At 44.0% G+C, this 25,934-nt stretch overlaps 1 protein-coding gene across 5 annotated transcripts in view; it reads left to right on the top strand.

Annotated features, from left to right (window-relative positions):
- USP45 (ubiquitin specific peptidase 45) overlaps positions 1-25,934 on the top strand; it is an 883,181-nt gene that overhangs the window by 802,390 nt on the left and 54,857 nt on the right. For all 5 annotated transcript variants that reach the window (XM_069235543.1, XM_069235541.1, XM_069235545.1 and 2 more), the window contains one exon: positions 18,261-18,414. In XM_069235543.1, coding sequence (XP_069091644.1) covers positions 18,261-18,414 — 154 coding nt within the window. The remainder of the gene's footprint in view (positions 1-18,260; positions 18,415-25,934) is intronic.

Genomic DNA, 25,934 nt, shown 5'->3' with positions numbered 1-25,934 from the left:
TTCCCATGTAAAAATCTCTAATGGATGTAAGCATTTTGCTCAGGTACTCTTTTGGCTTCTGTTGTCAGTATCCATCATTGAGATGACAGCAGTAGCAATTCCTCCCTTGTGTAACATATAACCCTTTATAGGCCTACAGTACTCAGACATGTATTGCAGCATATATATAATGGATTTCCTATGGGTTGAACAAACCCCTTTAAAAGAATCTGTAGAAAGAGTGCCACACCCACTTTGTTTGTGACAAACTGATTGAAAACCTTGGCGCTGGCAGAGGAGATTTCTACATGCTTCCTGGTGGAGCAGGCCTACAGATCTGTAGCTCCAAAGCCCCCTCGAGGTGCCTCATCTCACCCTCTTATCACCCACATCCTTAACTTCGCAGACAGAGATGCAGTTCTCAATGACGACTCAATGCCTTGTCCTGTGGTTCCTCAAAGGTCATGGTATTCCTGGACTATATCTTAAAGGTCCAGCAAGCATGTGGCACCCTCATGGTGTTTAAGCAAAAGGTCGGGGCAATAAACATCAAGTACGTTGCAGTTTCTGGCTTGCCTAAAGGTTCTATTTGGAGACAAGTCCCTTTCTTAGATAACCCACAAGTGCCTGGGACTAGGCAGAAGAGCGCCCCCAACATCCTCAGACCAAGGTCCTCACCTTTCCACAGAGGCCTCGGAAACTGACTGTGGCACTTAGCAGAAACCACCCTGCAGAAGGTGGAAGAGAAGATGACTGTTCTGCAGAAGCCATAGATGGCTGTGGCACAAAAAACACCTTGCACCCGGAGAGCGATGCGCTCCTGAACCCAGCTACTTCAGCCCCATGAATGCAGGGGCTCCCAGAACCAGGAGTACCAGAAGAATCTAATGAGATGCCTACACTTCCTGTATCTCTTTGTCTGGGGTGGGCAGGGAGGATGCTGACTGATGCCACCCCAGGCCTCACTTTTGTTATTAGGTTGTGTTTGAGGAGAGGTTGGGGGGAGGGGGGTTGGCTCAAGGGGTGGTTTCTTTCATTACTTCTGCTTGGATGGCAGAGGTCCCCAGTTTACCCGACAAAAGTATTTCCCCTTTTCGAAGAGGATGAGGGTTTACTTACAGCATAAGGAGACATACACAACATTCACAGACAGTACATGTCTATACCGACTGTGAAATCTTCCTTCCCGGGTCCTGCACCATTGCCGTCTCCTCACATGGCTACACTTTCTGCCTCTGACCTCATGGGCACCCTGTGGGTCCTCACTTGGAATGTGAATGACCTCAACAAGGTGAAGAGTGGGGCAAGATTGACATACGCCATAGACGGAGACCATACATACCCCTCCTTCAAGAGGCCCATCTTTTGGGAAACAACTGCCCCTTTCTGGCTCTCAGGGGCTGGGTTCACGAGAGGTTTAAGGGGAGTGGCCATCCTTCTCAGGAATCACCCCCCATTCAAGGTCTCACAAACTTGGCAAAACAAACTCTATCATTAGGTGGCAGTAGTTAGCACCCTTCAGGGTTGTCCCCTTGCCCTCATGAGTGTATATGTGCCACCCCTGCTAGCGGCAACATTCCTTAGAACCCTGGGAGAGGTGCTGCTGCAGTTGCTAACTAGCTGTTGGATGATCAGTGGTGACCTCTTTGAGGTGGGTGACATCACATTTGACCTCACCCCCCAGGTAAGGAGGAAATGGGTTTGTCAGTCCTGGCATACTTAGCAAAAATCATGAGTCCGAGATGCCCATGGGGGCTGCAGCACCTCACAGAAAAATGTTACTCCTTCTGTTCGGGACCCACAGGTTATTCTCCTGGTTAGATTACTTCCTGCTTCACAAAGAGGTCATGGGAGCGCGGGTGAGATGCAGATTCTAGCACAGAGACTTGCGGCCCCAGAATTTAGGGACTTCTTTTTCAAAGCCGTTGATGAATATCTAGATATCAACAATGGTGCAGTCAACTCTGCCACTACGATGTGAGAGGCATTTACGGCCACAGTCAGGGGTGGCATCATCTTCTCCATGGGACAAAAGCGTAAGGCACCACAAGATTTCTCTGATTTAGATGCCTGAACACATTTGATCTACCACTATTCTCACAGACATGCACCATACTCAGACATTGGCACAACAGATCCTACTCAATGAAGCAAGGACCTCCTGCCTAACTATGCAAAGGTGTGTATATGTATATATATATATATATATATATCAATGAGGAGACAAAGCAAGCAAAATACTACATTGCCTTAGCTCGCCCCACTTGGATAGGGTACCGATAACTCTGATCATGGGTAAGAATGGGATTTGGATCAGTAGTGAACTTCCCGTAGCCCGCAGATTTGCGTCCTACTACACCCAGCTATACACCAGGCAGCAGCCCTTGTGTCCATTGGCTCTGCAATCATTCATCACTGTACTCCCTACCAGCACACTGAATGATGAGGAGACTCCTCTTAGAGGCAGAGGTGACAGTTGAGGAATTGGGTGATATGCTACAGCATCTCTAACCAGGGAAGACTCTGGGCCCAAACGGCTTCTCAGCGGCTTTCTTCACAGCCTCATGGTCACGATTATGGCCTCGGCTTCTTGCAGCCTTTCTTGAGGCACTGAAATGGGTTCTGTTTCAGCTGGACCTCCTTATTACAAACATCATTGTATCTCGAAGTCAGACCCACTGAGGCTCGACTGACAACCAATATCCCTCCTCAACACTGTGATGAAGATTTGGGCCAAGGCCATAGTGCTTTGACTGTTGAAGGGGGTTGGGTCACTGACACACCCCGATCAATCAGCTTTCATGCCCAACCGAGCCACCAGACACAACAACCATAGGGTCTGTAATGACCTTGTGCCTTCCCTGCGGGGCTTTAATGCAATACTGATGGTCGACTTTTGTAAAACTTTCAATTCCGTGAGCTAGGACTATTTATCCACTCTCCTAGTCAAGCAGAATTTTTAGCCCCTATTTGTCAGTTATGCGAAATTGCTTTATACTTCACTTCGGGCAAGGGTCTGTATTGGTGGTGCCACATCAAAATCCTGTCCGCCATCGCCCCTGCTGTTGGCACAGGTCATAGAGCTGATCGTGAGCTGACTGAGGGTGGATGCCAAGATCAAAGGGTTTGAATGGACACTGGGAGTGGAAGACCAAGTCTCGCTTCACCCAGAGGATGTCCTCCTCTTGCTGGGTGATTTCCCCCCCCCCCCTTCTGGCCCTGCCCCCTGCAAATCCTGCTGCTCTTTGGTGACTTCTTTTGGTCTTCAGGTGAACGAGGGAAAATCATCTTCGGTCCCGATAGGCACCAAGTCATTGGATATTTCCTGGGCACCTGGCGGCATTCCGACCATGAGGGATTCCACTACCTAGGTGCCTAAATGACCACTGAGCAGCAAAGGACATGGAATCATAACTTACAACCTCAACTAGATAGGATGGCCAAAGAGCTCAGCTTCCGGAGAGTTCTTCATGGGGGAAATCACTTACCTTTAAGATGTTGAAGCTTCCACGCCTGCTACATCAACTTCGGAGCTACCCGTACCCCATTCCACAGGCCTCCTTGAATCACCTTAATGTCCTCTTGCATGACTTCCTGTGGCAGCATCTGCCCCCTTGAATCGCTCTGGTCACATGCTCCAAGTCTACCTAGTAAGGGGCAATAGTGATAGCAGACATGGACTCTTGCTACCAAGCTACATAGCTGGCGTATTGAATGACTGCTGGTTCAGTGACCAGCCAATGCATCTGAGGGCTGGACACTGTAGAGAATGCAACTCTCCCATTTCATGTACAGCAGAACCATCTCAAAGTCCCTTCTACCAGCAGCACAGCTTTTGTTTAAGACTTGGAACAACAAACTCCAGATCCTTGGCTGGTACCGTTGCTTGTTCCAGGTCAATGCCGAGCCGCAACCCCCCATGATCCAGTACCTGCTTTTGCCAGGTCTCTGTGTTAGTAGAATTTGGGAAGTGGGACCTTATAGGTATCTCCAGGCTAGGGAACGTACTCCATCAATTGGTGGTCAAATCCTTTTATTGACATGCAGGCGGAGTTCACTCTACACCGCATGCAGTTTTATTGGTACCTCCAAGTCAGACATACACTCACCCCCTTAGGACACTCCTCGTGATCACAAGCCATTGGAGGCCAAAGTCTTGCTTACACATTTGAAACACCACCACATCTCCCGCATATACAGGACTCTAGTGGCTAGTACTCCAGACTCCCATTTAAAGACAGTATGGTCCTACGATCTGATGGTGAAGATTGAATAGAGGCACTGACCTCTACTCAGGAAGCTGCAGTAGCATCCCAGTTCGGGCTGTCCAATTAAAGTTTCTACAGTGAGTCTACTGCACCCGGAAAAGACTGTGGCAGATGAGGGTGGTGCAATCACTGATATGCCTGCAGTACTCTACACCCTTGAGGGACTTCATACACACAGTGTGGGAATGTACCATACTGGAGCTTTTCTAAGAGGGTGGGTGCTGTTGACCCAGGATAAGATCCTGGGATGGACTTTACTGAGGAACCCCAAAATGACCCGCTTCATATCTCAAATTCCATCAATGTGAACAGATATAAATGGGCTCTGCTATGGTTGGGCTTGGTGGTTGCTAAGAAGAACATCACTAAACATAGGATCAACACGGCAGCCCCCTAGCTGAAGGAACGGAAACATGTAGGGTTGGAACTGACCATTTTTGAAGCCAAGGGATACCCTAAAAAACACAGACAAATCTGCAACCACTGGGCAACGTATAGAGGGATCCAAATAAAGCCTTGTGATCAGAGACCATGGACTGTGTAGTGGGACGTGCAGCTGCCTGGGTCTTGGAGGGAATAGGGGAGGGACATGCCGGCACCAAGAACAGGGTGGGAGTGTTAAAGGGATTGGTTAACTTAATCATGGTGTAATCTCCCAGGCATTACGAAGGAGATATGTGCAGTCTGCAAGTTACTGTTGTATTGTGTAAAACCAATACAAAAATTGATAAATTAAAAAAAGAATCAGTAGACTCCCAAGAGGATGCTTCAGCTCTGACATAGTGCCCTATATGTAGGACCTCTAAAACTGCTTAGGGCATGCAGGCCATCTGAGTTAGACCCAAGAGGCATTGTAGACAACAACGACACTGCAATAAATCACAGCGGACTTTCTTGGTGCTTCCAACTGACATGAAATCAATGGAGCTTGACCACCCTCAGCAAAGTGATGCAACTGAATTGGGGCGAGAGATCCATTGAAGAATTGACCATTGTGAGTCCCACAGGTGACGAATGGATCACACCACATACTCAGGGATCCTGATGGGTTGACAGGGCACAGTTGGCTGAAGACAACTATGGCATGGGTGAAGCACAAAATGACCTGAGGGCTAGCTGTTACTTTGATGTAGAATTAAGGAGGTCGCTGCTGAATGACTACTCACACCAGGGGGCTCTGGTTAGACTGGTGACCATCAACCTGTGTGAGAGGATAAAGCACATGGACGTTGGTGGTGAGCCTTCAAACAAAGACATAATTCTATTGTGCTCCCTTCCAAGGACTTTAAAGTTAAGAAAAAACACGGGGAAGAAAGCCAACGTCTTTACTTTCAAGCACATCTTGAAGAGAGACATTGATCATGGTTGCTTTGTGAGACTTGCGGCATGCCATCTCTAACAATAGGGTGATGACAATGTCAGTTGAGGCTGCAGTAGTCTTTTTAAATCAACAGATGGCCAAAAAAGTGGATTTGACAAACAAGAGAGTTACCGCCAAAATCATGCAGTTGGAGACATCAGTGTTTGCGATCTAAGAAGACAGCCAGGCACACCAGAACTTTAAGGACTTTGCAATCCCACTTATGTTCTGCTTGGAGACACAATTGGAACAACAGGAGGATCAGAGGTGTGATCTTTATTCAAATTTTAGAAGTGGCTACACTATTGTAGCTAGGGAAATCCTTGAGTGTCACAATCTAGAGGGTTTTTTCTTTTTTTTTTTTTTAGAGACAACCATACCGACAGTGGCCAGCTCCCTAGGAATTATGGAAAAGAAAGTATACCATCTACCAAGAAGCCCATGTAAGGATAAAGACTCTGGGGGCAACATCATTGCAGAATTGAGAAGTTGAGAAGGGAAAGAAATCCTGAAAGTGGACAACCAATGACAGGCAACCATTTAAGGCATGCACATTCTAGTATTCCCATACCATAGCAATTCAACACAGATCTGTCTTCAAAAGATACAAGGATACAAGAACAGATTAACTGGGCCTGTTGGCATCTTTAAGGCACCAGGCTGACAGTGGTTTATGCTAGCAGTTACCACGTTTTTACACAGGTGGAAGAATTGGAAGACATTCTGGAGTTCAAAAGAAGTAGTTAATCAGTGGTTGAACATTTATTTTGATAGTCACATTTTATTGTGAATTGAGATCATAAATAAACAATAACAATAAGAATTGCTTCCCACTTACGTCCCACCTTCCCATCTGCCTAACTTCAGTAGGACACATTGCTGTTCAATCCTGTATGTACATCGCCACATATCAAAGACAAGCCATAATACTCATACCATTTACCCCAAATTTTGCTGAATTTTTTAGGACAACCTCTCCAGTGTAAATTGGTTATGAGACATCATCCGCATAGAGGTCTATTATATTTTCCACCAAATTGTTCCCTCTCCATCCCCGCACCTGAGCGTTGCAACACATTTCACGGATAAGGGACTCAATGGTGAGCGCAAAGAGGAGGAAGGATGAGGAGCACCCCTGTCTAGTTCCGCAACAGATCAGAAATTTGCTGGTTACTACGCCATTAACTAACACCTGTGCTGCTGGGTGGGAATATAGGAGACATACCATTTGATGGAATCCTGTGCCGAATCCCATGCACCGCAGCACCTCATCGAGATACCCCCAGTCCACAGTTTCAAAAGCTTTTTCAAAGTCTATAAGCAATAAGGCTTTTGCCCCTTCGACGCAGTGGACTTCAGTTAGGGCGACATGAACTCTGGGGATACAGTGCTGTGTGCCACAATTAGGCATAAAACCACATTGGTCAGTTTGGACCAGTGAATTGAGCATGGGTTGCAGTCTGTTTGCTAGTATCTGGGCATTTAGTTTGATGTTAGTGTTGATTAGTGAGATGGGGCGATAAGAGGTGTGTAGGGTCAGTGGGTGGTCCACTTTAGGAAGCACCACGATGTTGGCTTGCTTCAACTCCTGGGGAAAGAAACCCCTGCCCGAGCTTCGTTATACAGATTAAGCAGGTGTTGGGCAACAGTGTTGCGTAGTTTGGAATAATATTCAAGGGTTTAAGGTCTTGAATCGCCATTAGGACCTCGTCCCCCATGATAGCAGCGTTTAGGGTGTATCTTTGAGCCCATGTGAGGCAGGGAAGAGGAACATCTGGTAGAAGGGAATGAGCAGCCTCCCAAGGCGGCCTAGGGTGGTGGGCATATAGTTGTTCATAGTAGTCCGCGAACACATTTGCAATTTCTTCAGGGTTGATAATTAGGAATCCAGTGGGGTCATTAATGAACGGATTGATCTGAGACCCGGTATCTTTGGTTGCAAGCTGTAAGGGAATGTAGCACTCTTATTCCCATGTTCATAGACATGTTGGAGGGACGCACGACAACATTGGCTAGCCTCGTGGAAAGCAGGGTGACGGAGAGGGACACAGTCTAGAATTTAGTTGACAACTTAGGGACTCAGTCGCACAGTAGGCAATGGTCATCTCCTGACAGAGTATTCAGGATTCAAGGTCAGCGATGTGCCAATGGTTCTCTTTATCCACGTGGGTAAGTTATGATTTAGCAATTCCACAGGGCATGGCTTGAGTCGCTGCCCACAGGATGCTCGCAGCACGAACAGTACCATTGTTGAGTTCAAAGTAAGAGCATAGTTCTTCAGATAATCGTTCAAGGAGGTATTCATCAGTAAAGATTAAGGTGCCGTATAGGCCAACGGTGCTGCTCAGGAGAACCCAAGCGGAGAAGCAGTGGGGAATGATCCGAGATACTCAGTATCATAACATAATAACATAGAGACTGAGGTGGAGGACATGTCAGTGGCCAGCAGGAATGATGGGTTAGTTTGAGACATTGCGTTTTTGAGCTGCCGATGTATGGGTGTACAACTACCCCTGAGGGTGCCAGGTTCACCACACATCACACAAGCCTAGAGAGTCTGTTCAGGAGACAAGAGCCTTAGAGAGCTCACAACAACTGCATGAGGGGGACCGAAAACATCTACCTCTGCGTTTGGAGCAGCATTAAAGTCACCCCCAAGAATGAGCACACCATATGGCAGGTCTGTAACCACTGTTGTGAGATCATTGAATGTTTGCTTGTGTAGATGATGGGACATGTAGACATTAGAAATGTTATAGTGTGCACGTCACCTCAACATATGTACCCTGTGTGTCATGTATCAGTGACTGCTAGGGGGAAGTGTTTATGGAATAATATTGAAGCACCCCTGGACCCACGACTAACACTGGAGCAATAGGCACGGTCGTAGGCAATTCTACGCAGAAATGGGTATTGGGTGCCCAGAAGATGGTTCTCCTGCATTAAGGTGATACCCGGTTGAAGATGTTTGAGCAATTTAAGGACAGCGATGCGTTTGATTCAGTCTAAAATACCATTTACACTCCAGGAGAGTAGATTAAAGGTAGCAATTGGGTTGGTGTGGATAGGTAAAGGGTAGCAGGCAGGGCAACCTCTTGAATTGCAGCTGCTGACATGGAACACGCATGGGAGCACTTACAACAAACAATATACACCTAGCCAACATGAACACCCCAACCACTCCCCAACAATACTAACCCCAACCCCACACTTCCACCCTAGAAGCATCTGTCGCCCAATTCCCTACAACAAAATATGTAAAATACATGATTGAGTATTCAAGGTGGACTTCCTCCTAACTAGGATCTGACAGTGAAGAATGTACGCCCTTCCCCAGGGTCATCAGGCAAAGAGACTACATGGACATCATGCTGGACCCATGAAATATTTGCCCCCATCAGAAGATTCTGTCCCAGTGGACCTCAAGTCCTTTTCTGGTGCTGGAGGAGGTGACAGTGAGTCAGCGACCGCTTGAGGGGTGATCCAACTCTGCAGTCGTGCTACCAGGAGAGCATCTGCTCCATCCCTGTCTGCTATGGGAATTGGAGAGTTGGTGAGTTTGAGGACAGATAGGGTCGAAGCTTGCAAGTGGTGGCTCGCCACATTGGTGTTGTCCAGCAGGTCGGCACACCAAAGTGCTTATCATTCAGGGGCATATACCCAGGCCACCTCAGGGGTGTAAAAAAATTGAATGTGAGAGCTGTGGATTATTTTCAGGTGTGCACGGAACGGCAGAATGGATTGAATGGAAATCGCCCAAAGTTTGTTTGACAGCATCCAATTATTTATTTTGCTGCTGAGTAGTTTTTGTATAGTCGGGAAAGATCACAGTATGATCCGAGTTGAAGTGATGCTTGCTTTGCTTGTGAGCTTGCTTGAGGATTACATCCTGGTCGTGCACATTCAGGACCTCAGCAATAATAGGTCTTGGTGGCGCCCTAGGTGACGGCCTCTGTGCCAAGGACCGATGTACATGTTCGCTCTCAAACCATGGTGAGAGGGACCCCCTCTGGAATCCAGGATTTAATCCAGGGTTGGATGAATGTTTCACCCTCCAAGAAGCCCACCACCCTCAGGTTGCTGCGTCTAGAACACTTTTTGGCATCTTCAGCCTGAGCCTCCAGACAGTGCACCGTGGTTATCAATTTAACAGCCTTAATTTTAAGGTCTGATGATTCGTCCTCCACTGTGGAGGCATGACCTTCCACCTCGCTGACCCTTCCAGCCCTGTTGCGGAGGTCCTGGCGACGAAGCCCCACGTCAGATCCGACTTCGCCGACCTTAGACTCAAGAACTTCCAGGGAAGTTTGGCTTACAGAATTTGGGCTATGTCAGTGGCTGCTGGCAGTGGTGGGGCCTGGACATCAGCAGCTGGGTGCTTGATGGCATTGGCGGAGCTGGTGCTGAATTTATCAATTCTGGATTGCGTTCCTGCATTTGTGGTCCTGTCTTTCCCCTTTGCTGACATTGATGAGGATGTTGAGAATGACCTGGGGGGTGGTGGGGTAGTCAATAAATACTGACTGGAGAGGCAGAACTTAGTAATACGTGGTGGGTGCCTAGCAGAAACGCACCCCACCACAGGGGGACCAGCATTGTCAGCGTCGAGGCCACCTGCTCACAAGAACAATCCAGGAGCGCAGGCAGTAAGGTTCCAGGGTAGACTTCGGGATGGAAAAGGGCAAGGAAGCTGAGCGGATGTTGGTCCCGTGACTCCTTACACACCGCCGCCCAATGTGGCCAGTGCCACAGTTTTGGGAGCGCCCCATCCCCCAGGTGCCTGGTCAACTTTCCCGTTGATCACAGGGCCACCGTTTTGATTTCTGCCCTAGAAGGTGGCCGCGATTCAGCGTGGTCCACCATTGCTGCTTCGCAGGTCATGCAGAACATTCTCCTGGGGCGATCTGGGGGCAGTAGTTGCAGTAATTTAGGGGGTTCTGGGCGCCAGATGTCAGGGGATGACGGAGGAGGTCAATTGAGCGTTTCTAAAATGCGTCCACCATCTTGGCAGCTTCAGTCACGCCTCCAGTGGTTGAAGTTTACTGTACAACCTTGCTTCTTGATAGTGCTGGTCAGCTGGGCATGCAAGGGCTCACCTACATAGTTGAGTAGGATGTAAAGGTTTGTATTATTTTTGGCTGAGGGGTGGAGAGGTGATAACATTGAATTAAGAAGTGAATAGTTGCCCTTTTTCTTCTCCATCCCTTACACAGCCTGGCTTTGTTTTTTTTTTTAAGAATGATGGGTCAGAAATGTGATACTATGTCCTAATTTGAAGATGTTTACATTTTCATAATGAGATTTTTTATTCTGAGTTCTTAAAGCATTGCTTAGCCTTGTTGGAAAGTTGTTCAACCTCAGTAAACATTATTGAAACCTAAAAGCATCAGCACTGGTGGCACTGAGTGACAGTCTTCACTTAACCTTCCTGTAGGTGACCCAATGGCACACATACAATCTGTAGCTTAACAGCTGGTATACATGGTTGTAGTGAGATGGATGCACTGCCAGTGCTCTCCTTAATTGTTATATAAACCAGCCAGTGTACTTAATAGTGTAGCTATGGCCCTGCAATAATTGAAAAATATGAAAATAAGTGTGGCTTGGATACTCTGTTTTGGACAAATTCCAGAAAACCCTCTCCTTCCACCAAAGAAACTGGGAGGAGGTCGATTGCAAACATTTTTGGGAGTTTCCTATTGTACAGATGGACCAGATTAAAGATTCAGTGGTAGACAGTATTCTTACTGAATATAGCTGGGTATACCACATTTCCTTCACATGCCTAACTTTGGGAGGCATTACATTACCAGTCCAAAGCTGTAATACTCCACCTGGAGTTGTAAAAGATTTTTGTCATTTTTCAGCTCAGTGTGGATGGCACTAGCTAATTCTTTGCTTAAAGAATTTGCTACAAAAATGGCAAAAGGCTTTGTCACTTTTCAAGCTCAGCGTGGATGGCACTATGCTAATCGTATGCTTTAAAACTCTCCTACAAAAACAGACATTTGAAGTCAGACGTTTTTGAGATTTAATGGTGTTGTAGTGTTCCCTATTAAGGAGCTGCTCTCCAGCTAAAACTTGGGAAGTACCCAGAGTTCGCTATTTTGATTTTTTGCGTAGTTTATACAGCACTCTAAGCCTGAAGGGGTATTGCTTTGATTTATAATATATTATATATATATATATATATCACTGAAAAAAAACAAAGGTTACAGGAATGTTATATTTAGGTTCTGAATTTCCTCGCACAAAACCATAGAAATTTAGCAGTTATAGTTATTGTTCATCCAAGTAACTGTAACTCACGCCCTAAGGTAACTATAACTTGGCCCTCGTCATGCACAGGTTTCTAATCAAAAATGTTGCAGTAATAATATCAGTGATGCCACATACGTTGTCATTAATTATGTAATATGTGAATCATTTAGCTGTGCATGGTGCAGGCACAAGTTATAGTTACCTTAGGGTGCAATCCCAACTCAAGTGACTTTAATTGAGGTAGGCCCTTGGACAATTCTTCTATGTCAGCAAAACCAATCTGTAGGTGCTGTTCCCAAAGGATTGGATGTTTGTATTTCATCTTGGCCATCTGGCCTGCAGTATCAAGTCCGCCTGGCCTCCTACCATGCAGTGTTATGTGGCAAACTATGAAGTACGGAGTGTATTCCTCCTTTGGCCTATAAAAAAAGTCCCTACCCAGGGAGGAGAGCTCCGTTTATAGAGCCAAAGCCAAAAAGACATGTGGAGCTAGGTGGCTTGATCTTTTAGTCGGGCTGAGACTGCTTTAGGTTTTGTTGGGGCTTGTTTTTGGGATCTCCAGAATATAGATGAACATGGTGGATGGCGCAGGAGCATGTTGAATAGTTTGCTTGCACTCCCTGGGTATCACTCTCTGTGAACTGTGAATGATCATACTTCCTCCGGTGGCATAGCTCAGGCATGCACTATACGTCACCTTTATCTGAAAGATTGGTTAGCAGTAGCACTTAGTACTGGTCTCTGGACACAAAAAACGAGATTTGTCTCAGTCTTAGTCTCGTTCTTCTGCAGGAAGTAAAATAAATAAGAAGAAAGGATGTTACACTTGGCCGTTCTAGTGAATGTAATATAAGTCATTGTAATATATAACAATAATTCCCATGTGTAAGCTTATTATTAGATCGGCACTAGTTAGACAAAAATCACTGAAAAGCTAAAGAAATAGTAAAATGTTTTGCAGTACTAAAACTGCCTTGATACTGACAGTTGATAAGAGTCTGGCATAACACCACCCACGGAGGCCAGTGTAAAAGCAAATGAGATAATAAATATGCCTCTCTAGTGTGCGTAGTGTGCATAGAACGCCTATGTCTGTATGAAAAAGAAAAGGGGAGGGTTTGCCCATATGACCCTACGTGACCTCTGCAATCAAGCAGACACCAAAGAGCAGTAGTGGCCATAGGGTCAAATCAATATGTCTCTTAAAGAATCAACAGTGAAACCATCAATGGTCACTGGAACTTGAATTTAATTCAAACAAAATCAGTTTATGAATTTCCAACACCTGCATATGTGCACATTAACATGCTTCTTGAGTTTTTTTTTCTTTTTTAGAATTCTAAGATCTCTGATTCAGACAAAACCACATAACAAGAAGAGAAAATGACATTTTTATTTCTATATTTCCACATGTGTATTCCCCTTTGATTTGGAAATTAAATTGTTCCTCTTTAATTCCTTATTATTTTGCAAAGAGGTGGTCACATCAAAAAGTCCAGATGTTATTTAACCAAGAGGTCGCCACTAAGTATCAGAAGTGAAGGGCACTGACACTTTTTCATTTCTCCTTATGACCTTACTAGTAGTCTTGTAATATATCTTATGGAGCTCCTCGTATCTGAAAAGTCTACACGTTTCGGCTTTTACATCTTTGAGTTAGCCTCAGGACCAGGAATAAAAGGACAAAAAAAACTGTTGATATTTCACACAGGGCACTCGTAAACGACATGCTTCGAAGGAATTAATCCTAATACAACAATTCCCAAAGGTAAATTCCTCCTATAACCAGGTATCCCTGCAAGATGGAATCAACATTGCATCTGTCATTCTCCTCATGTGTCTGCTGTTGGTTGCAAAAGGAGCAGGAATAAATATGAGGATATATTCTACTGAAGATACCTGTGTATACAGGGAGTGCAGAATTATTAGGCAAATGAGTATTTTGACCACATCATCCTCTTTATGCATGTTGTCTTACTCCAAGCTGTATAGGCTCGAAAGCCTACTACCAATTAAGCATATTAGGTGATGTGCATCTCTGTAATGAGAAGGGGTGTGGTCTAATGACATCAACACCCTATATCAGGTGTGCATAATTATTAGGCAACTTCCTTTCCTTTGGCAAAATGGGTCAAAAAAAGGACTTGACAGGCTCAGAAAAGTCAAAAATAGTGAGATATCTTGCAGAGGGATGCAGCACTCTTAAAATTGCAAAGCTTCTGAAGCGTGATCATCGAACAATCAAGCGTTTCATTCAAAATAGTCAACAGGGTCACAAGAAGCGTGTGGAAAAACCAAGGCGCAAAATAACTGCCCATGAACTGAGAAAAGTCAAGCGTGCAGCTGCCACGATGCCACTTGCCACCAGTTTGGCCATATTTCAGAGCTGCAACATCACTGGAGTGCCCAAAAGCACAAGGTGTGCAATACTCAGAGACATGGCCAAGGTAAGAAAGGCTGAAAGACGACCACCACTGAACAAGACACACAAGCTGAAACGTCAAGACTGGGCCAAGAAATATCTCAAGACTGATTTTTCTAAGGTTTTATGGACTGATGAAATGAGAGTTAGTCTTGATGGGCCAGATGGATGGGCCCGTGGCTGGATTGGTAAAGGGCAGAGAGCTCCAGTCCGACTCAGACGCCAGCAAGGTGGAGGTGGAGTACTGGTTTGGGCTGGTATCATCAAAGATGAGTTTGTGGGGCCTTTTCGGGTTGAGGATGGAGTCAAGCTCAACTCCCAGTCCTTCTGCCAGTTCCTGGAAGACACCTTCTTCAAGCAGTGGTACAGGAAGAAGTCTGCATCCTTCAAGAAAAACATGATTTTCATGCAGGACAATGCTCCATCACACGCGTCCAAGTACTCCACAGCGTGGCTGGCAAGAAAGGGTATAAAAGAAGGAAATCTAATGACATGGCCTCCTTGTTCACCTGATCTGAACCCCATTGAGAACCTGTGGTCCATCATCAAATGTGAGATTTACAAGGAGGGAAAACAGTACACCTCTCTGAACAGTGTCTGGGAGGCTGTGGTTGCTGCTGCACGCAATGTTGATGGTGAACAGATCAAAACACTGACAGAATCCATGGATGGCAGGCTTTCGAGTGTCCTTGCAAAGAAAGGTGGCTATATTGGTCACTGATTTGTTTTTGTTTTGTTTTTGAATGTCAGAAATGTATATTTGTGAATGTTGAGATGTTATATTGGTTTCACTGGTAATAATAAATAATTGACATGGGTATATATTTTTTTTTTGTTAAGTTGCCTAATAATTATGCACAGTAATAGTCACCTGCACACACAGATATCCCCCTAACATAGCTAAAACTAAAAACAAACTAAAAACTACTTCCAAAAATATTCAGCTTTGATATTAATGAGTTTTTTGGGTTCATTGAGAACATGGTTGTTGTTCAATAATAAAATTAATCCTCAAAAATACAACTTGCCTAATAATTCTGCACTCCCTGTATATGTAAATTGCACTGTGTGGTTCTATGAAATTCACATAAAAAATGTAAAAATTATAAGTATGCCACATTGGGAGTGCTTCCCATGCCACTGGATTCAAGCTAGCCTGGCTGATGAGGGGTGAAACCCCGAAACCGGTCCCAGGATGCTTGTTTCCAGTCCAGGGAAGACCTGGCCTAGCAGTTCGGGCTGGACTGTTCCCATGGGGAACAGGGCCAAGACTGATTTGCATATGGCTGGGTCCAAACTGGAATCGCATGGGAAGCAAAAAAACGATGGATTTAGGCCCAGATCACTGTACTGGGGGTGAATGTTTGACAATGTTCAGCATTCCGTCCATCACTTGTTGTTTTTGCTTTGTCACCCTAAGTGGGAAGGGTATGCCCAGACGTGGGTCCTGTGCTTCCCATGCCACTGGATTCAAGCTAGCCTGGCTGATGAGGGGTGAAACCCCGAAACCGGTCCCAGGATGCTTGTTTCCAGTCCAGGGAAGACCTGGCCTAGCAGTTCGGGCTGGACTGTTCCCATGGGTAACAGGGTCAAGACTGATTTGCATATGGCTGGGTCCAAACTGGAATGGCATGGGCAGCAAAAAACAATGGATTTAGGCCCAGATCACTGTACTGGGGGTGAATGTTTGACAATGTTCAGCATTCCGCGTCATTTATGAGGCTGGACCCATAGCCTAGTGTTTTCTGTAGCCATTTGTTCTACTTGTTTTGGAGGTCATCCTTGTTCCAGGTTTTCCTCTAGGTTTATTTATGACCATAAACTTATTATTTGCTGTAAATGTGTTCTAAACTTGATGTAAATGCCCATCAGCCCTTCTTTTGTTCAAGTATCAGCCTGGCTGGGAGCCATCTCGAGTCTAACACCTAGACACTGATGCATTAGAAGGAAATAAAGGTGCACAGCTTATCACTTCACAAGTACATTAGAGAAACTATGAAGGGTGTCAGAGCGCTTTACATAACACACAGACACACTTAATCATACAAGTGTGTAAATCAATATACTTGGGAAGTGTTGCATAAGAAAATGAGTGTTACAAGGAGTAGAACTCACATATTGTCCATATTTGTAGACATATATATTAAGAGTGAATAATCCGGACAAACACAAAGTCTGAGTATAAAACGTAATGCAGCAGTTGGGTTTTCCTGTACTAATAAAACGTTAATACTTCACAAAGGAATCCTTTTTGCAATCTTAGAATAACAACAGATTGGAAAAAAAAGAAGGAGGGCCTAAACCCATGGCTTATAATTTGCATGCAGCTCCTTGATGAGGATGGGGGTAAATAAATCGCTGTACTATAGTAGAAAGATTGCAGTTTATGAAATGAAAGTAACAAAATGACCTCACTGTCAAAAACAGTATCCACTTACCTATCTACATAAAATACGAATCTGTGATCTGCCTGTCACAAGTTTGTGGTTTGCAGCAGGCACATTAACCCTCTATGCTACTTTGACTCGAAACTGTGACTGAACAAAGCACAGAACTCTCAGAACTGCATAAGCCACTAGAGTTCTCTTACCACTGTTAAGAGCCCCTCAAAAATGGCAGGCACACAAATCTCTCTGCAGGAGGAATCTTAACCCTGTAAAATATTTTTAAATGAAGCCTCTGTGACCAATTAAGTAAGCTAGGACATATTTACTGTCACATTTTTGGTTGTTGCCAAATTCTTTGCAGCAGAATTTTTCTAATAAATGTAAAGATTGACATACTCAGAATTTCAGGCTCTGCACCTTTGTGACTCAACAGCCATTCCTCTGCTGCACCTGGACCTTCCATGTATGAGTTCCCGAAGTAAATTCTTTCCAATTCCAGCAATGCTCTGCATGATCCATTTCCAGAGGTGGGGAGGACAATAGATGTGTAACTCGGGATTACGCACCCATTACCCCTCCCATTAACTGAAGTCACCCAGGTGACTAGTCTTTTGGGAGCTGTGCCGTGCCCTTTTAGGAAAGGCAGGAAATGGGACAAAGGAGCAGAGACTGCCTACAATGCAGTGGCTAAATACACATTGTGTGAATATATCATATTATTCTTATATGGATGCTTTTATGGCTTTTAGCCGAAATAAAGAATATAACAAAAAAAATACACCTTCCTTCCTCGACTCGACTAATGGCTCCCTCAGCTAGTTGCAGGATGTTCTCTCCAAAGCAGATTTCTCATACTTTTTTTTATTCCAAGCTCTTAGTATATGTTACAGATGAAGCAGATCAAAATCGTGAATAATTTGTGGTCACGCCATTTTTTTTTTAATATTGATTAAATAGAAATACAAATGCATTTGATATGTAAAGCCAGTTTTCAAAAGAATGTGTAGGTAACAGTAATTTGGAGGGAATGCCAGAATTTCAACCAAAGTCATGAATGAACCGATTTTTTAAAAAGCATCTTTCTAATATTAGGTCATCATCAGTGCTTCATTTCAGTCCCTGTGAACGTTTTAAAAATACAACTGTGTTAATGAGCCAGGAAGTCATTCGGGTGGGGCTGATTGACAAAGCCATATGTGCACTTACCTTCACCGTATGCGTGGATTTTGCATGATTTACGATTACAGATTCGCTTCGGTAGTTCACAAAATGTGAGTTTGCAAAGATGTTCTTGTGTCAAGTGTTTTTTCTTTTTTTATTTGACTGACGAAACAACGCACCTCCTCTTCATCAACCCTCCCCATTTACAGTGTGCATCTTGGTTGCCTTTAAGTGTCCCTGGGAGGCGTTTACTAACTAAAATCAACAAATATAATGTAATAACTCTTTTTCTTTGAACAAATATGCTCCTAACCGAAACAATCAAGACAATCTAAAAAGAGCAAGGGGGAAAAACAAATACGAAGTGTTGCTCTCTAAGCTAAAGTAAGATGCCCGCTTCTTTTTTCTCTTTTTATGGTTAGATCGTGTCGGAGGGCGCGCGGGTCCTGTTTGGCCTCTACGGGGTCGTGGAGCACAGCGGCTCCCTGAAAGGCGGGCACTACGCCGCTTACGTGAAGATCCGAATGCCAGCCAGAAAATTGGTGGAGCATATGGCCGGAAACAAGAATGTGCAAGGTTGGTCTCCAACCCCTCTGTTTCATGCTTTATTTAATTTCCTTGTTCGTCGTTCTGCAGCTTACTGTAAAATCGGCATCTGCACCTTTCACACGGGTGCATCTGTCTGTTTGTTTCTTGAAAGCATCAGCGTACGCCCGAGATGATTTCCGCAGAACGCTTCAGCCTTTTTTTTCCATACCTGCAAGTTTGATGTAAAACAGATTTTTTCTTACCATATGTTATTTTCCCGCTTCCCACCCAGCTGTTGGCTGCTGCTTCCGCCCTCGACCCCTTGAGTCCAAACATGTACTCTTGCTGTTCCAACCCCTGGAGTGGTTGGGTAAGAGGCTGAAGCAGCTGGGCTGGCAGGCAGAAAAAATATTTGGGATTCGTCGCTCCTCTGCGCTATACTGTAGCGGTGATAGCAGGACTTGTATAGCGCTGGCTACACAGTAAGTCAGCAGCGCGCCCTTGTCAGATTGACGCTGTTACCTTTCCTGAAATGGTTTATTTTTAGGAATGCACTTTGTTTGGACATTTGAACCTTTAAAACACTTACTGAAGTTAACGCTTCTTTTTTTAGAATTTGCCATCTTTTCTACCAATAACTTGTTTCATTGTATTGTTTTAAAATGGTGGTTGTCTGCTTTTCAGGGTAGTGCTGCCCTTGGCAGCGGCCTTATGGATTGCAGAGACGGCCACATTCAGTAGTGCCCGCAAGCAAATCCGCCCCTGCTAAGTGTGAAAAGTGACCAGGTACAGGTATTGTTACAGAAATACTATACTCCCGTGCTTTAAATGGGCAGGGACTGTCCAGTACGGAGTACCTGCACTTCTTTCATTCGAAAATGAGAGTGCTTGCACTTATTTCATGCGAAAAGGAGATTACCAGCACTTCTCAGCAGTGTTGCAATGCATTTAGTGGGCGAGTACCAGCACATCTTGGGAGCAAACACGTACTGTGGACAGTGAGTACCAGCACTTCTCCGTTTCCATTTGAAGTACTGCCATACACCTTTTTTCAAAATCGATTGCTTACGGCCTGAAAGTGCTATCATTGGTGATATAAACGGAACGTGTCAAAACGACTGACCGTCTTTGTACACAGCAGAGGTACGTTTCCTTCGGGACTTTCCAAAAGCATAAGGGATCTCATTGGTTCGTTACACGCATCTTCAAGGATAATCATTGTTCAGTTGTAGGGTGCTCTGGAGCGATCACAAGAACTTCTTCACCATGACTGGTTGGATTTATGAATTCATTTCTGTATTTTAATTCTGTATTTAGTTATTTATTTTCAAGTATGGGCTCCTTGCGAAAAATATCAGGTGTGAAGCAGGAAGATGTGACTACCTGCTGTTAGAAATGTTGAGTAGAATATTTTTTTTCAAAGTTGGATGTATTTCATTTGAAAATATGGTGATGTGACCTATGTTAGTACAGGTTTCTACCAACAAAAAATAACATGTGTTTCACCTTCTATGGAAGTTAGAGGTAATTTTCCTCTCTGTTTTCAATACGTTCTGCCCACTACTCCCTCATCCACCTATGACGGTGTTAACGCGTCCGTCTATGTCAATTTATACACATCAGGACTCGTTTTTAGGCCAATGAATCTTTGGGCCCAGTGGTGAGACACCGTAGGACGAGATAACTAAATAAAATATCAATCAATATCTTGATATCATTGTCAACTTTTAACATCAAAACACCTCTCACTTTAGACATTAACGAACATTCGACGCAACCATGACCCTTCAGTCATGAATAACCACACCTTAATGGAGTTAATAAGTTTTATTCCCTATTGATTACAATCTAGTAATAAAGACATTAATCTCAAAGTCAATAAACATGTAAGCACGATTACAAGATGACAACCACAATAAGCCTTTGATAATGCAAAGATCAGTAGCATAGACAATCAGATAGGTATAAGTAGTTTATTACACATCTAACTTTCTAAGATACTAGTTCAGCATAGCACCACGCCAGTCACGTCAGTTGTCAGTCAGAGTGAATACCTCATCTAACCTCTAATTAGCATTAGCATGTTGGGCGTCATGCAAAACAATTTTGAACACCAATTTGGAAAACATCTAACTAAGGTCTCTATCAAAACATACAGCAGTTGGTACCTAGAAAGAAAGGCAAAATGAGTTCTCATTAGCAATTTTATATAATTACCCTCCTCTGATTAAGTCAGCATTCAGGATCAGTCTTCGTCTTCAGGACATCAGTTAGATCGCCGTCAGTCTATCTAAGTTAGAGGCAAGAGACACTCTCCTCTTAAGGAGAAAAGTGTAAGGGGCAGTAATATGGGCAAGGATGGTTTGTCTAAGTCTCAAATCACAGAATAATGTGACAGAGTTTCGGGATGTAATCAATATCATTCCCTACCTAAAGTCCGGTTATTTCCTGTGTCATGGGTTTTTATCCCTTTCTAGTAATTCATTCCCCCAAAATTCTATTGGTTAGTCAATACACCCCATCATTGTTAACCTATCAAATTATACATTAAGTCATGCATTTGTCATCTCTCGATAATATATCGTCTTCTGATTGGTCTTCATAATCGGTCTTCCGTAGGTGGCATATCCGGGGTTACTTCATCAGCTTGGCACACGTCTCAGGTTAAAAGTTCTCGTTCCCTCGTCTCATTGTCCTTGGAAGTATCTACAAATGTTTCGAAGCACAATCATTTTATACTAAAAGATGTTAGCATGCGGATGGGAAATTATCCCTATGTTACGAACTAATACAGAGAGAACAATAGCTGGGTTATGGTCGTTTGCAAGTTCTGCACACTGAAGAAACAGGAAAAATACGCCTTTAATATGAGAGCTACACAGCTTCTGCTCATGCTAACTTAAGATATACGAGTTTAATGAATGCAGTTTTATACGTTTTAATGTGCTCAGTTAGGCAAACTATAAACGATTATTCCTTACAGTTGACATTAGTTTATACATGTGAAAGATTCTCCATTTTTATGAATACGCTATTAATAAATGTTTTATTAATACAGCATTGTTAGACATAAGCATTTCACGTCTATAATATGTAATATCAAAATACGCTCTCTCAACGGCATGGCCATCCTCCTCTCCCAGCCCAGCACCGGCTGTTCTGCAGTTGCTTCTTGATTTATCTGGTTTCTTTTTGCTTCCAGTCTTCCACTCTCCTTTCCTCTGCCTCCCATCACTACCATTTCTTTCTTCTGCACTCATGCAAGAGTGGAGGCTCCCTCTTCATGAGGTAAGATAGTGGAGTTGAAACCAGAGTGCCCGCACAGAATCCTGCCATTTTCCAAAGACTGGAAGAAGTGATGGCGTTAGGCGGAACAAGGGAACCGGTTCTGTTTCACATCCTTGTCACATGTTGGGGTTGGGAGGAGAGGCTGTATGTACTGGACGAAAGGAAGGATGCTCTTCTAAATTTAGAACTTTCTTCTGATGTACTCCTCAGTCTGCTCACGTAGTAGGAAGGATACGGTGCCCAGCACTTTCTTGAACCCTTTTAGGCATACGCTTATCATCCTTCACTCACATCATCATTCGCTTCATATCTTGTTAAATCTCACTCTTATGTGGGAAGGCCCTGTTATGCAATTCAGTGACAATTAAAATAAAGATCATTCCACTCTTAGGTGTTGCCTCTTCCTCTCATTTCTATGTTTGCACAGTGAAGGCTCTGCCGATTTGCACAATGTGTCACTAATGAATTGCTTACAATTTCTGTTGGAGCAACAAAGTCTCTTGGAGAGAGAAATATGTTCTTAGCATCACATAGCAGTAGTGGACTAAAGTGTATAGCGGTGTAGGGCAGTACCTTCATTTGGGAAATGCATTGAAGGGGATGCCTTAATTCAAATCACTTTTCATTTGTCTCTAAACTTTCAGTGCACTACATGCTCTTGAGTCATATGTAGTCATCCGGATGCAACAAGCCAGGCTCTAATATTAAGTGCCGCTGTCTCTTAAAAGAAGTAGTAAAAATGACTTCTAAATCCGACTAAAGGGGGAGAGGTGCAGGGTAGTTAAGTAATGCGTACTAGATTCAGTCAACAGCCCATTGACATGAACAAGCTCTGCTATCTACTGGAGGTGGGCAAGCCAGGGAAGTCATGGAAAGAGCTGAGCCAACCTCAAGCTAGTGATCTGGTTTGACTTTAGGAGCCAAAGCACGAGCCAAGCCAGTAAAACAGTGATTTAGGTCCTGAAAGAGGGTGGATGTTGGTAGCACTGTTTTACCAGCAGGCGCCCCATATGCACGTCACTTTCTATGCATTAATATATAGCTTCTGCATCACCTTTGTGGATTGCACCTAGGTGCGCATATGATGTAGTGACTTTCTTCACAGGTCTGGGCAGTGTCGACCTGAATTTTAATTTTGGCTTCCTCACTTTTCCAAACTGTGATCTTCGGCAGATCACTAAACTCCTATGCACTTCAAATCCTGTATTTACCAAACTCGGTAGAGGTTATATATAGGATCCACACTTATACTAAGTGTTATATAGGAAGAAGAGCTTGTGCTTGCTTGCATACACACTCATAATGTCCCCCGCCCCAAACGCAAATATTTCTCACCCTACGAACCCTTGGCACAACCACCAGCCACATGTATATAGACTCACACATATACACAACTGCTACTTGTATGGATGCCCCTACAGATTCACACCATCCCCACTTATGCACACAAACTCGCTGTTGCAACCTATATTACTCTGCCTTTCTGTCTTTCAATCTATCTGAATATCACTCACTTTCAGTGTGTCTTTATGGAGGTCCGTCAGTGGCAAACTTGGGTTTCAACAGAAAGAGTGCCCGGGCGTGGGAAGGTGGCACAGGGTCTGAATTCCATGACCTGATCAACCTAAGTTACTAGATTATGTTCCTTGTGGGGTGAGGGTGGGGGCAAGTCTACTGTCTATCCCTTACTTGATTTCTGTCCCTTATGTGAAAGGAGAGATTCATATTTTCTAGTCCTCTTCCTAAGTTTTCGCCACCAAGGATGTGTAAAAATACCTAAAAACCCACAGCTTTATACCTGATTGAAAAAGTAACACCTCATTAACACACTTTCAGTGAGTGACTGCTGATAGGGCTGCTTGAAATTCGATCACACTGAATAAGTACAGGCCGTGACCAACCATTATGAAGATATTGCCCAACATCACCGCCATGTAACATAACCATAAATACTACTTAGAAAAATAATTAGAATTGAGAATATGAAGGAAGCCAGTTCTTACAAAGCACACATTTTTTCAAGCTTCCTCTAGGCTCTTGATGGTGAAATCAAAATTTGGGAGCCATTTGTAAATGTTGTGATCAAATAATTTGAAAATCAGTTTTATAAAGCCGCTTAGGCCTTCGTGACCAGCCCATGTGAATGGGGGTAACAAAAAAAGAAACAAGCCTATCAGGAGAATACTCTGAGTAAGTCACCTGCAGTACTTGAAGAGTGAGGTGATGACATGGCTGTCGCCCTGCTCGTTTTTTGACACGAGGGAATTCTGGCTGGACCTCGTCGTGGGCTTCAAGTTGCTTGCCCAGCTATATTAACTAATGTCATATTTCCCCTGTTTGGAGTGACCGTAAATAGTGGATTCTTAGTAAAACACAGATACCTTCTAAAACCTCATGGACCGCTATATATGTGTTTCCACAAATGCAAGCTGTTCCTTAGTTTTGAACATCTGGTGACTCTTTACAGACCCCTTTTTACGGCCCTGCCTATAAATCTCTGAAGCATCATCGAAGGCACCCATGTTTCATTTGAGGAGTTACTTTAAGGGTAGCAGAGTCACAGGACCTGCAGGGCTGTATAGTTCCCCAATCAGATCCCTCGGGGCTGTGTGGCTACAAGTAGCCGTGGACCTCCACCGTGGGAGCCCAGATAATAGCTGACTAACTTTTGCGGTATTTTGTGTCCCAGTCACGAACTCAGGTTATTGCACACCACAAAGCAGTCCCTTATTCAGGTATGATGCCTATAAGTTACGCTGTATGTATATGAATAAAGATGATTGGCATTGTTAAAGCATGGAGGAATATTCTCTATCTGGTCTCCCTTTAACGATCACGGAAGTCAGAGGTGACCCTCAATGCATATATTCCAAGGTACTTTACTATTTGTAGTAGCCGGCCCTGTAGAAACAATGTATGTTAACAAAATAGTAATGATAAAATGAATGTTCGTCTCTCTACATGAACATGTTGAAAAAGTAGCATGATGTGCTTGGAACAATAATTATAATACCAAGTATAGTGTTTTCCAACACAATGCTACTGTGAATTAAACTATTAAAGGTTTATAGATAATAGTTTACTCTGCGCTCTGTTAGAGACTTAAAAGCAGGAAGCCGTGTGTTGGTGAAGTGGAATAATTTTTTCCTCGTTTACACACCGGGTACAACGTGAGCATGTTCAGGCTGACTTTCTTGCAGTAGCTTCTAAACAAATTAATTTTGTGAAAAAACGGAGGACGTTTCACTCACGCTGCTGTAAGCTTTACACACTGTTCCCTCGCATGACAAAGTGCGAATGCTAGCATTTTCTTTTTTGCTTTGGAAAAACAACGCGAGTTCAACAATCAGATAGAAATGAAAGACAAGCATTGACCATGTCAATAGGCCTGCGCTAAATGTGCCAGCGCACAGGTAGCACGTCAGAGCGAGGCACTGAGAGGGAACCAGCAGGAGCAGACAGAGAGGTGTTTAGATGTCATAGGTGTTAAGCAATCTCTCATGCAGTTCAGTGCAAGCACCTCAGCGGAGGCAGAAAGGCACACCCAGTCAAGCAATATTTCATTAAGGGAGAGATGAATACTCCATGGAGCTGAGCCAAGACGTGATCTTTAAAGTCTGAAGCCAGTGGCTGAAATGGGCTGATGGTTGAAAGGGAGAACCTAGAAACCACTGCGTGTAGATTGGTGGCAGTAGTACTGTTTGACAGCAGCACTGTCAAAACGCAGACTTAAAAAATAAGCCCTAGCAGAAGGCTGCATCGCATACCACGTTAGAGTTGGGGCGGGAGACATGAAGCAGAGAGTTGTATGGCAGGGATGCCCCTTGCATGCAGGGACCTCGTGATGTCACTCATCACCAACAATACCTTATTACAGGAGGCTAGTTACTTCCTTGTTCCTGAGAGGCTAGAGCACTGCGGTGCAAGGCCTCTTTAATACACACAAACTCGATGCCATATTCTGTCCACAGGGTTCCTCTCCCATGAGTCAGGTCACAGGAGAGACAGAGGGGACTGGCCGTGTGAAAGTCGCCTCTGCCGACATGTCTCGACTTGCTTGTAATATGTTTTAGAAACAAATAGTGCTGTAATTTATCTTAATAGATGCGTTTTGTTAGATAGATGTTCTGAATTCGAAACATACCTGCAGTAGGAAAATGATGGACTCCATTAATAGGGAAATGGCAATCGCTTAAAAATAATAAGAATGGAAATAACAGGACTTTATAGGAAAACTAACTCATGCAATATAATTATCCTCAAATCTAGCTAGCCTCTCT

Source organism: Pleurodeles waltl, chromosome 5 (genome assembly GCF_031143425.1).
Source record: "Pleurodeles waltl isolate 20211129_DDA chromosome 5, aPleWal1.hap1.20221129, whole genome shotgun sequence".
In the NCBI taxonomy this organism is placed as follows: domain Eukaryota; kingdom Metazoa; phylum Chordata; class Amphibia; order Caudata; family Salamandridae; genus Pleurodeles; species Pleurodeles waltl.
Note: the sequence above shows the minus strand (reverse complement) of the source record. Positions and strands in the feature narration are given on the sequence as shown.